The sequence below is a fragment of the Podarcis vaucheri genome (genome assembly GCF_965113315.1).
Source record: "Podarcis vaucheri genome assembly, chromosome: 5".
In the NCBI taxonomy this organism is placed as follows: Eukaryota; Metazoa; Chordata; class Lepidosauria; order Squamata; family Lacertidae; genus Podarcis; species Podarcis vaucheri.
The window spans coordinates 23,673,879-23,692,158 of NC_138763.1; the positions used below are offsets into that span (position 1 = coordinate 23,673,879).

The 18,280-nt window shown below is 43.3% G+C and overlaps 1 protein-coding gene across 1 annotated transcript in view; it reads right to left on the minus strand.

The window, feature by feature from the left end:
- Positions 1-9,197: 9,197 nt before the first annotated feature.
- The window catches only part of MME (membrane metalloendopeptidase), a 71,890-nt gene continuing 62,807 nt past the window's right edge, over positions 9,198-18,280 (minus strand). The window contains exons 21-23 of the mRNA XM_082224707.1: positions 14,973-15,068; positions 13,821-13,897; positions 9,198-11,256 (exon numbers count right to left, since the gene is read on the minus strand). Of these exons, the coding sequence (XP_082080833.1) occupies positions 11,157-11,256; positions 13,821-13,897; positions 14,973-15,068 (273 nt within the window). The 3' untranslated portion in view covers positions 9,198-11,156. The remainder of the gene's footprint in view (positions 11,257-13,820; positions 13,898-14,972; positions 15,069-18,280) is intronic.

An 18,280-nucleotide genomic window follows, 5' to 3' on the forward strand; every position in this document is an offset into this window, starting at 1 on the left:
CTCCCCCAAGGCCATGTCGACAGCCTAATGCCCATAACCAAAGACATGGCTATGTTGCAATTCTCATTCAGCATCCTGATTCTTCACCACCAAATCCCAAAAGGAACTTGGCTGGCAATTTTCACAAAAGCAGAGCCTAGCCTGCTTTCGTCCTGAAAAGTGACGAAAAGTGATTCATGATGTTGAGCACCTCAACTGTAAACAAAACTTCTTCTTTTTTAATGTTCAAGATTTGACCTCTCTAAGCAGGAAAAACAACAACCCTGCAAGCATCTTCCTGACATCTTGAGGCCAGTTTGCACAGGTGAGCAGCCCATCTTTCCCTCCTTCAATGCTGTTTTGTCCCCTCACAGATCTGTGTGAAGAAATGGCACGGGAACTGACAAAAATTGCCCTCTTCCAAGGAGTTTATGGCTATTCCTGCTTTGCCTCATCACAATAGGATGGGCTAGGATGGTAGTGGGGAAAACAACTGGGCCTGATTGGGCCTGATCCTTTTCTGTGACGATATGAGAACAGCTTGGGATCCAGCAGATCCCTGGCTATCTCATCCTTGGCCTCAGAACATTCCACTTGGGGGCCTTCCACTGATTAGCATCTGTAGACAGATCACCGAGAACATTCCTGTTCACCTGCATGTTCAGCCACTGATGGAATCCACACACACCCCTCAGCCTGGGATAAGCGGGGTTGGGTTGATCTGTTCATCAAAGCATTTAAGGTAGTTTACAATGTATTTTTTTTTAAAAATCCATCTAGAATTATAACAATGCACTCATTGTTCACCATACTAAATAGTCAGCTTGTGTATCCTTATGCAGCCCAAATGGCAGACCTCTGGGGACCACAATCAGGGCTGGCCCTAACATTAGGAAGAATGAGGTGGCCATTTTGAGTGGTGGATGCTGGAAGGATGAGGGGTGGCAATGAGGTGTTGGAGGACAGAGCTCCCTAGCTTGCTGCTTGCTCCTTAAGCTAGACTGCTGGGGTGATATCACCCCTTTAAGACTGGTTTATGGGAATGGGCTAGAACCTCAGAAATAATGAGCTTACATACAGCTGTCTCCCTTTAAGGCTTCAAGGCCGGTGTCACAAGGTAATTGGGTGGAAGAGGTGAATGCCCATGGTCTTAGTTCCCATAAAACCTGGATTGGTGGGAGCTCTTGTCAGCCAGCCAGTCAAGTGTCTATTTGGGCTTTTGACAGCATCTTGTCCCGTTCCTCAGCCTACTGAGGTTTAAGTGTAGGTGTTTATGTTAATTAACTGGATAAGTCCGTGTTTGTTGTTTTCTTACCTCCTATTTTAATCTGTGTAATCATTTGGAGTTTTTCCTTTCGTAGAGTGATGTTTTAGTAAAGTCTATATATGGTTTTATGAAACTTGGTCTGGTCTGAGTTCCTGAACTCTTCAGTTTTGACCATGCTTTTTGGAGCAAGGGTCAGCCACCACAACTGCTGCCCTCAGATAGGATGGGGGACAATTCCCTGCCACCAAGATGCATTCAGCTGTCATCCCAGTCAGCTTCTGCATTTGTAAAGGTGACATCTACTTGACCATGGTCTCAGGCAGCAAAAAGTCTCGGGCCAGGCCTGCACATTATATATTCATTTATAGTCTGTCTTTCCTCTTAGAAAATCCCAAATTGGGCCACCTCTACGATTAGGCAGAGTGAGGCCTGTTCTGGATAATTCAACCAATGTTGGACTTCATGAAAGGGCAGCAAATTTTTAGTTATTTAATTTGTCACTGGTGTGCTTTTATTGCTGGGGAGGATGAGAAGTGGTGCCAAAATAAGATAACATGAACACAAGGATGGCCCGTAATATGCATTAAATGGTGCTATGCTGCGCTCATGAGCATGTTAGTCCAGTACGGTACTCAGGGCATGTCCTGAGGGCATGGATGACTCATTGTAAGGCTTCTCTGTGGTTCCTTTCCAGACTTTCTAACAAAAGGCAAATGTTAAATAACTTGCTCTTAATGTTGAAAAATGATCTGCTATCAGAATTGTTTTGTTGCTCTGTGTTTTCCCAGGCAATTTGTCATTGTCGCAAAGAAATTGCAAGGTGAATGAAATAGAGGGAGGGGGACTCACCTTGAACAAGTCTCCTCAAGGCACATTGAAGGGAGATCTGGGGAGCAGGACAACGGAATAAGAGTGACCACCCCACAGAATGGATTTCAGTACTAAGCCAGAGTGATCTATAGACTATGCTAAAGAGGCTCATTTGAATGTTTGGAACTGATGATGGGCTGTTGTTGGCCTCTATTTATAGATTCTGTTGAAGAGCCAGGCTCCTTCCCAAAGAGCATTTCAAGCGTTGATGCTTCCCTTGTTTATCCTTTTAGATCTCCTGTCTCTCGTGCTTTGGGCTAGGCGTAAATTTATATGCCCGGACATCACATACAGGCTGTTTAAATAGTTCCATGCAATAAGGGCTACCAGCAGTTGTGGACTTTTCTTTTTTGCATGTTACTAGTGGTTGTAGCTCACCATGGGATAATAGCTATTGTACCGAACGATCTGAAAGCAGTTTTCGCTTGGGAGTTGTAACATGAAAGACTACATCCACACCATAAATTTAAAGCACAGGGATTCCCCCAAGAATCATGGGAGCTGTAGCTTTCTGGGAATTGTATCTCTCTGAGTACAGTTCCCAGGATTCTTTGGGAGGGGGGGAAGCCATTTGCTTTCGACACTTCAGATGTATATTTTTAGAACCCATGTTCCTTCTGTGATTGTAAGTTCTTCCAAATTGTTGTGACCTGCCTTGGACCTTGGGATAAAGGGCAGGTCAATAATAATAATAATAATAATAATAATAATAATAATAATAATAATAATAATATCATCTAGATTATTATCTAGAATAATAAAACGAGTCACCTGCATCTGGGAGTGTGACCACAGGCTTAATATTCCTTAGCTGTAACCCTAGGGTCCTCTTTGACCATCTTTTGCACCTACCCAGCCCACTTTTTCTTCTATTATAGGATTTTTGGGGACGTGGGTGGCGCTGTGGGTTAAACCACAGAGCCTAGGACTTGCCAATCAGAAGGTCAGCTGCTCGAATCCCCGCGACAGGGTGAGCTCCCGTTGCTTGGCTCCTGCCAACCTAGCAGGTCAAAGTGCAAGTAGATAAATAGGCACCGCTCTGGCGGGAAAGTAAACGGTGTTTCTGTGCGCTGCTCTGGTTCGCCAGAAGCGGCTTAGTCATGCTGGCCACATGACCTGGAAGCTGTACGCCGGCTCCCTCAGCCAATAAAGCGAGATGAGCGCCACAACCCCAGAGTCGGCCACGACTGGACCTCATGGTCAGGGGTCCCATTACCTTTACCTAGGAATTTTTTGCCTGCCTTCAAAATGGCTGAGGTGGGCAGCTTTCTTTGCCTTCTCTGTATTTGATTCTGGGAACGTAGAGGTTTAGGGGTGGAAGCAGTTAAATAGGTTAATTTGGTTGCAAGGTTTATTTGCCACGTTGTTGGCAGAAAGGTGTGGGAAAGGTTAATGAAGGGAAATGTATGCACCCCTAGGCACCTTTGAAGCCAGCTGCTCTGGGGTGTGGGGCCTTTAACCTGAATATAGGACATGAGGCTCTCATGTTGTGGGACTCCAGGAATGTATGGGGCAAGAAGGCATCCCTACTCATCATAAAGTGGGTCCCAGGCTTTGAGGCTATACTTTGTCATGCCCCTTGGAATGGGCAGGGTTTGGCTCATTCAAGGTTGAGTTTTAAATTAGCTTCCTGCACTTCTCATTTCCCTTATTATTAATAAAATGTGTCCCTTGTTCAGCCTATTGTTTGTGTTTCCCCTGTGTTTATTACCGGGTCCTGTCATGGGAAAAGTATTAGGCCTTCTCTGTCTCATAGACCTGAATGGGACGCAGAGTAAATATATTTGGTCTGTGACTTTTGGCTGCTTGTTTGGGCAGCTCTGGTGGCATGAATCAAATGTCAAAACTGAGAATTGAGTGTGTAGCCTGATACAGTAACTGATCAGCCGAAGCAGCTGCGATTTCCTGGAAGTGTTTGCAAATGTGTGTGCAGAACACTGAAGATCTGGGGGTCATCCCACGCTGTAGCGTGCCTCTCTATTGGGGCACAAAACTGCATTCCCCGCTTCCTGTTGTTATAAGAGATGCTTCTAGCAATTAGCCTGCCATGCATTGGCCTACAAAATACATTAATTAGCAGTGACCTTGCTTGCTCCAAAGGGTGTGAGCCAAATACCAATTACAAATGTTGAATTGCAAACTAAATTGCAAATTAGGGGAATAAATCAAAGGCAGTCCAAGTTCAGTAACAACTGTGTTTGCGATTGACATATTTGCTACATGCAGACCATTATGAGAAATAGCCTGTACCAATTGTGGCAACATACTAATGCTCATCTCCTCCCACCCCAGTCATGGGTACATTATTTGGGCACCAAAGCTACCCATCCCTTTAAATGTGTTGTTGATCATGAGACAAGGAAGCTGTAGTATCTCCTGACAGACCATTAGTCCACACCACACCTTCCCACTATGGTGAGGACGACACTGGTCCTGAGAGATCTGCATTGGCTCCCAGTATGTTTCCAAGCACAATTCAAAGTGTTGGTGTGACCTTTTAAGCCCTAAACGGCCTCGGTCCAGTATGCCTGAAGGAGCATCTCTACCCCCATCTTTCAGCCCGGACACTTAGGTCCAGCTCCGAGGGCCTTCTGGCGGTTCCCTCATTGCGAGAAGTGAGGTTACAGGGAACCAGGCAGAGGGCCTTCTCAGTAATGGCACCCGCCCTGTGGAACACTCTCCCTTCAGATGTGAAGGAAATAAGCAGCTATCCTATCTCTAAAAGACATCTGAAGGCAGCCCTGTTTAGGGAAGTTTTTAGTATTCTATGCTGTGTTGTTTTTAACACTCGATTGGGAGCCGCCCAGAGTGGCTGGGGAAACTCAGCCAGATGGGCGGGGTATAAATAATAAATTATTATTATTATTAAAGTGTAGTCCAGAACAGCAAGCAGGGGGCGAGCTTAAAAGGAGAAGGTGAGTGGGAATTGGTTGGAGAGGCAATGATTGCCTTGTCTCAGGATTCAGTCACTTGTCTCCCATGTTTGTACTAACCAGGTGTGCCAACTTTAGGAAGCGGAGGTGTCGTCAGTCCCCTCAGTATTTATTTGAAGGGGGCCCAGACATCCCGGCCCCTGTGTTGAGGGGCCCATTGCAGAAGGCGGCACCATGGGAGACACCATGGGGACTGGCAAGGCCTGGTGCGAGGTCGCACCGACCTGAACAGCGTCTCTCGATGCTGCTGGGACCGGTGTAACTTAGCGGAAGGCTGCGCCAGCCTGCGCACTGTCAGGAGATGTGTGCGATGTTGCGTGTTGTGCATATACTCTCACCAGCACGCAACATGCGCTGGCCCCGCCAATTTTGGGGGCAACCTGGCTCCTCTGGGACCTACTGCCCTGTTACAAACTCTGGATTTGACTACAACTGCTGTTCTTGGTAGGCTTATTTGCTGAACTGAAATTAACATTGCAGCTGTAGCCATTCCTTCAGCTAATTCTAAACATGGCACGGACTGTTAAGTAATTCAATGTACAGTGGTAGCTTGGCTTACGAACTTAATCTGTTCTTAAACCAAAGCGTTCTTAAACCAAGGTACGCTTTCCCATAGAAAGCAATGAAAAATGGATTAATCCGTTCCAGACTTTTAAAAACAACCCCTAAATCAGCAATTTAACATGAATTTTACTATCTAACAAGACCATTGATTCGTAAAATGAAAGCAATAATCAATGTACTGTACTATAAAATAAATAAAACAGTATTGTAGGTATTAAAAATTAAAATTAAAAAAAATTCTTACCTGCACTGATGATAGTCATTGTTTGGATGGGGGGCTTTTATCCTTTTCCGCAGTCACACAATCAATCAATCAATCAATCAATCAATCAATCAGTAGCTGAACTGTGATCCACATAGATTCCCCCCCCCCCGCGGCTGTGGGAAATACTCCCTAGAGCGCACGCCTCACGCTACTGTGAGAACAGAGTGCTTGGCCTGATGCTACAAGCGCATTTTACATCCTTAGGTTTGGTCTGAGGTCTGAGTTCCTCAGTCCCAAGGTTGATTTCTCAGCTTTTCCTGCTGTCTTGATGCATCACTGTTTTCATCTGCACAGAAGTTCACCAAATCATGAAAACCCAATAAACCTGGCATCTGCACTTCAGAGCAGAATGGTTCTTTAGTTTCCATATGTTGGTGGCATTTATATCTAGGGACTCAGCTACATTAGTAAAGAAAAAGCGTTTTAAATGCGTTATAACATTGTGACACCAGATAGTGGTGTGGAGTTTCATTTTTTTGGCAACGTCATTTCCCTTTATGAGGTTTACAATGCGTTTTCCTGAAACTTTTTTTATGTGTCTAGATCCAGTCTAGTTCATATATACATACATATTTTTCCCCCGTGCTGTTTTGCACGCAGATAACCAACAATGTGGAGAAAAGTGTTGATGTCACTAAGTGGATTTAATTGCACAGCCAATTCTGTCTTTATGGCTTGGGGAAAATATAGTGGCAATTTCAGAAGCAGCTGCTGGCTGAGTATTTGTGTTTGGTGGTCCACCTGCTTCACACCAGTGTTGCTGCAAATGGCTTCTGTGATTCTGTGTATGAGATCATGTGGAGAAAATAAGCATGCTGAAGTCTATGAACTGGCTCTTCATTCAAGTCCTCAACCTTGGGCTTTGAGGGTCAGTTGAAACAGAGCAGCTGAAAGGCCCAGGCCATGAAGCAAAGCTCATGTGCTCCTTCCATGTTTTCCCTCAGCAGGTTGCTTGTCCTGATAGGAACCTTTTGGATCTCTATTTTAGAAAGTGTGAACAAAGTACTCAAAGGCACTCTGAACAACATTCCCTCTGAGGTCCATCATGTCTAGGGAGAGAGGAGAAATATAGAATTGTAGAGATGGAAGGGACCTTACTGCCAGAAAGCTATTCCTGGAGTTTGGTTGGAACCTCTTGTAACTTGAAGCCATTGGAGCAGGAGAAAACAAGCTTGCTTCATCTTGCGTGTGACAGTCCTTTAGATATTTGAAGATAGCTAGAATGTCTCATCTCTGTCTCCTCTTTTCCAGGCTAAACGTACTCAACCCTCTCAACCGTTCCTCATAAGCCTTGGCTTCTAGACCCTGGATCATCTTGGTTGTCCTCCTCTGCACACGTTCCAGCCTGTCATTTTGAAATCTGAATGTGTCTTCCGTGGCATTAGCTACCCCTCCCAGTTTGGTGTCATCTGCAAATTTCATGAGCACACCCCCAATTCCTTCATCCAAGTCATTTATACTGTAAAGATGTTGGAACAACAATGGGCTCAGGTCAGAATCCTAAAGCACCCCACCTGTTACTTTTTCTGCAGAATGAATGAGCACCCTGTGGAATTTAGTTCAGTTCTCATTTAAATGTGAACCTATGTCATTTGCGCTTCCTGATACAGGGTGCAAACCACAACAGAGCCATCCTTCAAAATTCACACTTCTCTGAATTTTGCAGTGCAGGTCTCCAGGCAAGCAGTGCGTACAACAGTGCATATACTAGGATAAAGTGTGCATAGAAACACATATATTCATGTAAACAACATACAAAAATGCAATATATATGGGGAAATGGCTTGAATAATTGTGCCTACTGGGCAGAATTGCATACAAAAATGTGTATGTGATGGAGAAATTCACCCTAAAACGTTGCTGAGTTTTCATAAGAACTGGCTTTTTTTTAATGATGTGGAAATGTGAAGAACTGAATTTAAGATGGGAAAAATGAGAAACTGAGGGAAACCTAATTTGATTGATTAATTTATCTTCGAGCCAATCATTCTGCCCAGACTAGTGATCAAGGAATATATATATGATTTCTCATTAATCATTTGTTCCTTCCATACTTTTTAGTGTATTTCGCTATTACTTTCCTAACCACAAAAGTTCTGGGTTTTTGTTGTTGTTGTTTTTTAAAAGAAAGTGGATTTTCTGTGCCAAGGTGACACAAATAATGCACTTTAATTGTGCATTAATTTTTAGGTCTTATTAGGTTGAATTGGAACAATACAGTGAGTTTCAAGGACATGTTTTACCTGATGGTTACTATAGCAATGTAATCATCAGACATTCAGCCACAAGTGTGTTAAAATAGAGTTGGTTTGAAATATAATTACTCATGAGGAGTTGGTCTGAAACTTGGAGGGAGGTGGGCATTCTTAAGATATGCACCTGGTTCCCTGTGTCAACTCAATAAACTGAAGGTCATTGCATGCCAGACAGAGGTGCTGTTAGTGGGAAGTTCCTCTGCCCATTTATAAATGCTATTTAACTTGTTTTGGATGTGACTGAACTTATGCTAAAGCAGATTACTGAAACACATTAACCCCAGTGACTATTCTGGTCTGCAAGGTGGATCCTTTGCTTTTGATCTCAGAAGGTTTCTGTCCACAGGCATGAGGATCAAACAAAACAATACTAAGGTGACACAGGTACTCCTTGGAGATTAGAAAAGTTCAGACCTAAGGATGCACCCCACACTAAGTATTGCTGGAGAGGTGTAACATTCCAATTTGACAAAATGAGATGACACTGGAGCCTGAAAAAGAAAATGAAAGAAAAGGGCAGCCATAGAAGCAGGTCACCAGACAAGCGTACACGGAGCAATGGATCCAAACTACAAGAAAGAAGATTCCACCTAAACATTAGGAAGAACTTCCTGACAGTAAGAGCTGTTCGACAGTGGAATTTGCTGCCAAGGAGTGTGGTGGAGTCTCCTCCTTTGGAGGTCTTTAAGCAGAGGCTTGACAACCATATGTCAGGAGTGCTCTGATGGTGTTTCCTGCTTGGCAGGGGGTTGGACTCGATGGCCCTTGTGGTCTCTTCCAACTCTATGATTCTATGATTCTATGATTCTACCTTCACTGCAAGCAGAAGTTGAAATTTTTCAAATCATCACTCAATGCGCATTGAAGAGATTTATGATGGCATGTGGAATTTCAGCTTCTAAATCTCAGAAATCATTGTTCTTCCACCAAAGAAAACTGTAATCCCATGTACAGGGCACGCTCCAAGAGCCACTTTCCTCCAATTTAGTAGTGTCAAATGAATGTGTGTGCGTGTGTGACATCCTTCCATGCCAAGCAAAGATGTACTGCAACTGTACAAGGAATAAGAGACACCTGGCTTAAATTTAATTATCACAATGCTTTATCAGATGACAAACTTGAAAAGAAAGAATTTGCACAGGCAGTCCTCAAATGCTCAGAAATGGACCCATTCGAGTCATCTGAGGTATCAAGTAGTAATTTATTTGGAAAGATCTGTGTGTTTCAGTGCCAGAAGCAGTAGGTTCCTTGGCCACCTGCAGGAGGGCATTTGAAAACTATTGTAGCAGATTTAAAAGACTTATCACTAGTAAGGGTCCACATAATGTAAATGCCTACATATGCACCATTATTACTGAAGCAAAATGTCCTGTTGGTTCAAAGGAATCACAAGCAAATTTGTGCTACATTTGAAAGTCCTAACATTTGTAGATCTGGCTTCTAGAAGTTCTTCTCAAAACCAGTCAGTCAGTCTGTATATCTTATTAGTAGAGATCTCTGTGTTGAGACTTAATCATGTTGAATGGTTTGTACCTTGACACTCTAACAAAATGCACCCATTGTAATAATATATAACAATTCATGTCCGGTATAATTCAGAATTAAATATAAAAAGTATGGTTATATATATTATTACAAATACTTTTTCATCCTCTTCTTTGGAAAAAAAAAGACAAAAGTTTTGAGAAAAAGCAGGAAAATCTTAGAAAAAACATGAAGGAATTTTTGATTACAACTGCAGTGATTACAACATACGCTAAAAAATTTTCATAAATTATCTACAGTATAGGTTTTGGCTGGAAAGCAGCAAACAATAAATTTGGTCAACAGTTAATCCCTTAAGTAGATTACACTTTCATCTTTGGGTTGTTCTCATGAAGATGGCTTCACACAAAAAGAAAAAGGAAAAGGAAAAGGAACAGAAGAAAGCTTGGAGACGAGTCCACGGGGGTGAAGATGTCTTGTATGGGCAAGGGTGCCATATGTAATATGTAAGTCAGAAGCACTTTGCACCACTACCTGCCTCCCGTGAGGATGAAAACAGTAGTGAGGAAGGAGAAGATCTACTTGGTGGCTTTGCCTTCATCCAGTGATTGTGGATGTCAAAAGAGAGCACAGGACAGTGCCAACCACAACCTCTCAAGAAACAGCACCCATAAGCAGATGTTTGCAGGCAGGCACTGCCATCTCACATATGGTTCCACATCTTACCTGTATTGGAACGCTCACCTGTTCCCTGCTGATCGTGCACGTCTTTTGTTGTAAATACAGAAATTCCTTACATGTGACAAGCTTTCTGCCACTATGGCTGGGGCCATTGGTGTTGTCTAGATGCAAATCACTTTTTTTTTTTAAGGGTGCACTGAGTTTTGAGCATTTACAAATGGCAAATTGCTAGGGTCCCTTATAGGGTTCTTTTTTCCTCCAGGCCCTGCAGTTCCCAAGGCCACATTGGGAGACACAAGCATTTGCTGAAGCACGCCAGCCGTAATAGGAGATGTGTGAGAAACCACACCGTAGGCTTTTGACTCACTTGACACATGTCCAAGCTAATGTCTGACTTGGTGCTTCCTTCTTTCATCTGATTTATAAATATCGGAACACCTTCACGGGACGGCAGGTCATTAAGGCTGAAGGAACTTTCCTGGAAACAAGTTTCACTGGAATCGGTGGGACTCACTTTCACAGAAAAACGTGGCGACGGAAAGGGTAAAACATGAAATAGAATCTGAAGGCTAAATGGAAAGCAGGATTAAAATGGTAAGATCATTGTGGGGAAAAGAAATGAAGAACCCTTAAGTATGCAGTGATTTATCATTTCCCGAGTTTCGCCAGAGTAACTGTTGGCAGTCGCTGCCTTAGCGAGGTTTTCTCCTCCTCCTCCTCCCTTTCTAGAAAATGCATCGCTTGGTATGTCTCTGTTATCGTTCCTTTTTTTGTGACAAATCCACTCCGGCCATCCTCAAAACAGTCTCGATTTCTGGAAAGCTTCTCCTCCTTCGAGTCCACTCTATGTAGCTTCATCACCAAACGCGGCACTTTTTCACGGGGTCCATGTATTCCGCATTGGTACACTTAAAGGCTTCAGAAAACTCTGCTGTGTTCTGTAGTGTTCCTAGGACCCTTTAAAACAAGATGAGAATATGTTAGTTCTGCTTCATAAATAACTACACCCAGGACAGCAACTTCTGCTGCTTGCTCAGGAAACATACAGTTTATAGGGAGATGATTATGGCATCTTAGCACTGCGTGAAGAAGATTCTAGTTTCAGTCCTCAGCACCCTCAGGTAACAATAACAATAACAATAACAATAATAATTTTTTATTTATACCCCACCCTTCCCGGCCAGAGCCGGGCTAAGGGCGGCTAACACCAATAAAATCACAGTAAAAACATAATAGGGGAAAAAGAGAGGGGGGGAAACCCCCAATTTAAAATACAGCTTAAAATGCAATTTCAAATGCAGCCTCATTTTAAAATAGCTGATAAATCAAGACCATAAGGGGAGGGCAACATAAGGGTCAGACTGAGTCCAAACCAAAGGCCAGGTGGAACAGCTCCATCTTGCAGGCCCTGCGGAAAGATGTCAAGTCCCTCAGGGCCCTAGTTTCTTGTGACAGAGCGTTCTACCATGTTGGGGCCAGTGCTGAAAAGGCCCTGGCCCTAGTTGAAAGCAATCTAACCGCCTTGAGGCTCGGGACCTCCAAAGTGTTGTTATTTGTGGACCTTAAGGTCCTCCACGGGGCATACCAGGAGAGGCGGTCCCGTAGGTACGTGGGTCCTAGGCTGGGAGAGTGGAATCTGAAAAACTGGAGAGCTATTGTCAGTCACTATTGAGCTAGATGGACCTGTTGGTATGCAGCAGTTCCATGAAATATACATTTTTTAAAAGCAACCATCTTCTTTGCAATGTGGCTGTCATTGCAAAACCACTCCCCCCAGAGCTGGTTCTCACTGTGCACGGGGCATTGCCTTTGCAGAAAGGCAACTAGGAACTGGGAGCTGGAACACATAGCATAAAGGCAGGCCAGGAGACTTGGGCATTCTTTCCCTCTCATAGATTACCAAGGAAGAAGGAAATGAACGCTGCTATCCCACAATGCTTAAGTGATGATGCCCTCCCACTCACCACTAGGAATTACTACCCAGTGGTTGCAACAGTTACTGTTGGCTGAATGAGCTGTCCAAAGTGGAGTGTATATCTTTACAGCTGTCTCGTCAGTAATGAAATGCAGTGCTTGTTAGGGAACGCTAAACCGTGTCCAAACAAAAGATATACAATGATCTCAAAGAATGAATCAGCAATGCAAGTGGATAAAAGGCACACCAGGCAAATGTCCTGGGAACTGCCCCATCCAAAGCAAACACTGTAGCTGAGAAATTCAGCTGAGTGTAGGATTTTGGAATATAATTGCATCAGGGAGAAAGTCGCAGATTTCCTGGAAAAACAACAACAAAGCCTTGAGAGCACACCCACATGAAAATACCATTCTGAGGCCAGCTTCAGGAACAGTTGATGCATTCAATAAATGTTTGGTTATGCAGGGTATACTGATAAAGTGAGCATTTGCAAAAACGAAAAGAAAGAGGAATACTGACGAGAAGTATACCAGGTAGATAAAAACACAGGCTCAGAATTGTATAATAGCAGCACAAAGGCATTCACTCATCTATCACAATATCTTTATATTTTCCATTATTAATCCACTTTGATTTAATAGAACATTGCATTTCTCAAATGATATTATCTGGACCATCCTGTGAACTCAGAACAGGATGGAGAAACCGATGCCTTATGATGGGTAATCAATGTGTACTTTGCAAACTGGTTTTTTTTAAACCCGTTCAGGTACGATGAACACACTTCTAAGGCTGAATTTTTGTGTGGCTCTCCAAACAGTACTACTGCTACCCAAAGAGACATTTGCTGTTTGGGTTTTAGTAGTACTGTTGTGTACCATTGAAAGTTGCTGCTCTCCCACACTATGATGAAACACAAATTGTTCCAGGAAGCAGACATTAAAAAACATGTGGTGGAAGCCATTTGAACCCACGTCTTCTGCCCTAGAAACAAGCATCTTAGAATGCAGGGAATGTGTCAGTGGTGGACCTGGGTAATATGGTGCCATGTGCGAGGCCAAAATCCACCACCCCCGCCCTTGTGCTGCCTTCCCAAAGGTGGGTCAGAAGGTGACTGGCTTTGGAAAGGAGGCACAGGGTTCTGGCAGGGTCCTAGAGCCTTCGCACCTCCTTCCCAAAGGTGGGAAAGTGCTAACTAGGCTTTGGGAAGGAGGGGAGAGGTTTCTGTGACCCCGCCAGAGCCCTCGCATCTCCTTCCCAAAGCCCTCTTGTGGGCAGTTAACAATTACTGTATTTTTCCGTCTATAAGACACCCCCATGTATAAGATGCCCCCTATTTTGGGGGACTCAGATTTAAGAAAATGGGGGGAGATGGCCCAGAGTATAAGACGCTCCCTAATTTTTGACATTGTTTTTTTAGGGGGGAAACCTACACGGAAAAATACGACACTGCACGACAAAGAGTCTTAAAGATTAACATGTTTAACTATGCTGTTGACTTTTGTGAGAAAGGTGTGCATTTTGTGTGTGTATGTGTATGTGCATGTGCATGTGTGTTTTTTAAAAAAGCCACTGTTTAAGAAAATGGATGATTTAAAATACTAACCTGAATTGGCCTGGGCTGTGGACGTCTGTTTTAATAGAGTTGACAGCATATTCCGGCCTGTATGTCCCACACCATATCTTTAAAAGAACACACACACACACACACACACAATATTGCAGAAATGATTATTTAAAAAAGCAGTGGCACCTTAGTTTTGATTTCCAGAACATTGGTCATGTTGCACTTGTAGCACATTACCTGCCACACGGTTTAAAGACTAACAAAACGTATTGTGGCATAAGCTTCAGCAGTATTTTCCTGTAGTGGGGATGTGGGAAGGCTGTGTCCCATGCAGTTTTTATTCTTCTTCTAATTGCTTTTTAAAGTGAAGTCATATATATATCTGCACTGAAATTATATATATATTTCAGTACAGATTTTTTAAAAAATTAAAAGGAATTATTTAGCTTAGAGAAACAAAACCAGCAAGTGCATCAGCTTCAGGAGTTCAGTAGGCAGCCTCTGTTATCTAGCAATGGGTAGCTCAGTTGGTTAGAGCACGGTGCTGATAACACCAAGGTTGCAAGTTCGATTCCCGTACGGGGCAGCTGCATATTCCTACATTGTAGGGGATTAGACTAGATGGTCCTCAGGATTCCTTCCAACTCTACAATTCTATGATTCTGTGTAGATTCCTGCACTTCAATTAAAGCCCAGAGGAATATGTCATGAGGTAACGCAGTTCAAGCAGGGACGCTGCAAGGCACTGGGATAAACGTTTAATGGAAAGAAAAACACCCACCCACCACCCTCAGCCACCTCACAGTGGAAAGGGAAGCTCAGCACCTATGGAAATCATAAAGACATTCTACAGAGCCCCCAGAATGAGGAAGAGAAACAGAACCATTTTGCTCCGGGGAAGGAGCCTTTCAGGAAATCAGAGAGCAGGTTCCACCTCGGCACTAGTACATGACCACACGTTAACTGTGCTTTACAGACTCACCTCCTGGATGCCTCCGTGCACTTAGCTGCGATTAACTTAATCTGACAGGCCACTCTCCTCTCGGCCCTGCTGCCATGAAGGCTGCTCGATTTAGCAATTCTGCCAGTTCACATTAAAAGGAGAAAAGCCAGCCCTGCTGTTTCCAACTTAACTGTGAAATTGCAACTCAAAATAATTTCCAAAGCTTTCAATCAAGCAGAGTATAATACCTGTGCAAAGTTCAAAAAGAACAGCTGCTTATGGTTGAAGTCGAGTCCGGGGAGCAGCTTCTCCTCTCCATTCTTCTCTACAAACTTTTCATAGGCCTGCCAAAGGAAGAGGAAGGGAAGAGAGATGATGGCCACCGTGAAATCTAACCAGCTCGAACTGCAATGAGAATCAAGCGCAAAACTAGGGAAGGAGAAATCATAAGATTTCTGGTTGTTGCCACTTCATGTCCTTGTCTTTGGGCACCTCCAGGAACATTATGCCAACGTGCTCTTGATCCAATAATAGTGAATTAGTGGTTATTATTATTATTATTATTTGAGGGACACAGGTGGTGCTGTGGGTTAAACCACAGAGCCTAGGACTTGCCAATCAGAAGGTTGGCGGTTCGAATCCCCGCGACGGGGTGAGCTCCCGTTGCTCAGTCCCTGCTCCTGTCAACCTAGCAGTTCGAAAGCATGTCAAGTGCAAGTAGATAAATAGGTACCGCTCTGGCGGGAAGGTAAACAGCGTTTCCGTGCGCTGTTCTGGTTCACCAGAAGCGGCTTAGTCATGCTGGCCACATGACCCAGAAGCTGTACGCCGGCTCCCTCAGTCAGTAAAGTGAGATGAGCACCGCAAGCCCAGAGTTGGTCACGACTGGACCTAATGGTCAGGGATCCCTTTACCATTATTATTATTATTATTATTATTATTATTATTATTATTATTATGCGTTATTAGTTGCCCTACAATTCTTCTCCAAAGCTGCCACATTTTTGTCAGCCAGTGGGGGGTGGGCTATAGCACAAAGAAAGCAGGACAAAGACAGAGACAACATGGTATGAAAAGGTTATGGGATTTCAGCAGGAAGTTACAGAACATACAGAAAGAAAGCAATATGACCATTCCAAAACAGCTGTGTTCATCAGCTGATGAGCAGATACTTCATCCCTGCTGGGTGCTTCTTCAGAGTGCAGGGATCACAACGTGAGCATAAAGATGGCACAGTGCCACCTTCAGAATATATGTGGATGCCACACAACTCCTCCAGCACAGTATAAAGAGAAATTTAAAAGCAAGTCAGTTTCCCCTTGCGGAAGATATCGCATGACTCACAACGCACTGGGACCCATTAGTAAAAATGGTTTCCTGTATGCTGTGGAATCACATTATACTAGTATAAAAACCACATGGAAGGAAGATGGCTTTTATGTCTCTTATGTTGGGATAGTTCATCTTGCTTTACTGTGACTACGCACTTGGGAAAACTTCTGAAAAATGTAAATGAAAGATAAAAGAGCCATAATCTCAGTACAAGCAAAGAATGACAGTGTGGTTCTTACTAGAATGCACTTTGTCCTGGACATTGGGCTAATAATTACTGTGTGTTCTGTACTCTTAATTAAGATAACAAGAATAGAAGGGAGGAACTGTTTTTTCCATGGCTGCCCTTGAGAAAGATTCACATCAGAACTGTATTTCACAGACAGAATTTGCTTCCCTTATTTTTTAGCACTATTTATTCACCTACCACAACATTTGCCCAATTCTTGCTTAATGCCACAGTGAAAGTCCAGGCTTCCCAGCTCATTAAGAAACATTCTTCCCAAGACACACAACTAAGTTAGGTCCATTCATGCTAAGGGGGTCTACTCTAAATAAAACTTAGCTGAATACTACCCTGTTTCTTGTTCATGTCAAATCTGTGTTGTGTGCATGTAGTTTAGTTTATGGAAATGTCATAACTCATTTCTTCCTGAGAAACCCACACAATTTTGCTTTTTAGATTTAGATACTCTGGATCAGGCTTCCTCAACCTCGACCCTCCAGATATTTTTGGCCTACAACTCCCATGATCCCTAGCTAGCAGGACCAGTGGTCAGGGATGATGGGAATTATAGTCTCAAAACATCTGGAGAGCCGAGGTTGAGGAAGTCTGCTCTGAAGGGTCTCAGCAAGTCTGCATGGAATTGGAATTGAAGTAGCAAAGCCTAAAAGCAACTTCCACAAGCATAGTGATAATGATGATGATGATAAAGAGGAGAAGGAGGAGGAGGAAGAAGAAGAAGAAGAAGAGGAAGGAGAAGAAGTTGGCTCTTATAGTCCTCATTTTTGGACAACTGTGGAAAGTTGGAAAGTTCTTAGTATAGAGCTTTGGTGGGGACCCTATTGATTTGACTCATCAAAATTACGTTTGGTGATTTTGTTTTATGGCGTTCCAAATCCCACAAAAGAAGCATAATTGTAGCTTAGAAGGACAGAAAGTGTGAGGCATGGTATGAATGAGTTGCCAATAAATGGATGTGGAAATTCTGAGGCAATGGGGAAAGAGGAGCATAACTCATTTGGCTTCTGCCCCCCTTTCTCCCTTCATGATTTATGTTGCATTTGCAAATTTTAAAATGCAACCAACTATACATTTTTTTAAAAACATCTAGGATTTTCAGTATTGTAACAAGCCACCTCGGCACTGTGCTGCTCATCCTTGCTTTGAATCAGGGCTAGGCAGACTGAAGGCTTGCAGGAGCTACTTCCTTTCTCCAGGAACCTTGAACCAGAGCTTGATGCAAAAGCACAAACCTACACACTTAGAATTAAAGAACTGTGAGGCCAGGAACCTGGTGGCATCTTTTGTTTTAGTACCAGAACTCAACAGAACTCACTGTTCCTCAACACAAAACTCTACTGTGGGTCATCACCTCAAGTTTTCTTGTGTTCAACAGTGGGGTTTTTTAGGGCAAAGGAGGAGTCATTTTGTTGTTGCTATTGTTAATCAACTGGTGGTCAAAAACACTTGTTGATCTACTGCAGATCACCCAGAGGTCCACCTGTAGATCCAAATCTACCTTTTCCTCACCCCAGCTGCTGGAACATCTATATCAGGGATGGAGAATCTGGTTCAGATATTGTTGGACTCACAAGTGCTATCAGCACCACCCAGCATGGCCAATGGCTAGGAATTATGGGAGTTTTAGTCCAGCAATGTCTGGTGGGTCACGGGTTCCCATTCCCTGCCTTCCTTTCCTGTCCAGCCACTGGACCTTCCTCCCATGAAAAGAGGTAAATTGTGGTACATGCAATAAATGAATAGATATTTATTAAACTTGGATACTACCTTTGATTTGAGGATCACAGAGTGCTTTACAATTCCCTAACTCTCTTTCCCTAACTTTCTTTCTAAAGTATTCCTATTGAAGAGGGAGAATGAAGGACAGGGAGAGGAGAGGGAGACTGGAGATGAAGTGGGAAATGAGGGTTGTAGTCTTGAAGGGAAGAAACATACATAAGAAGGGAGACTTCAGTTGTACTGAAGTGCTGCTTGAGGGTT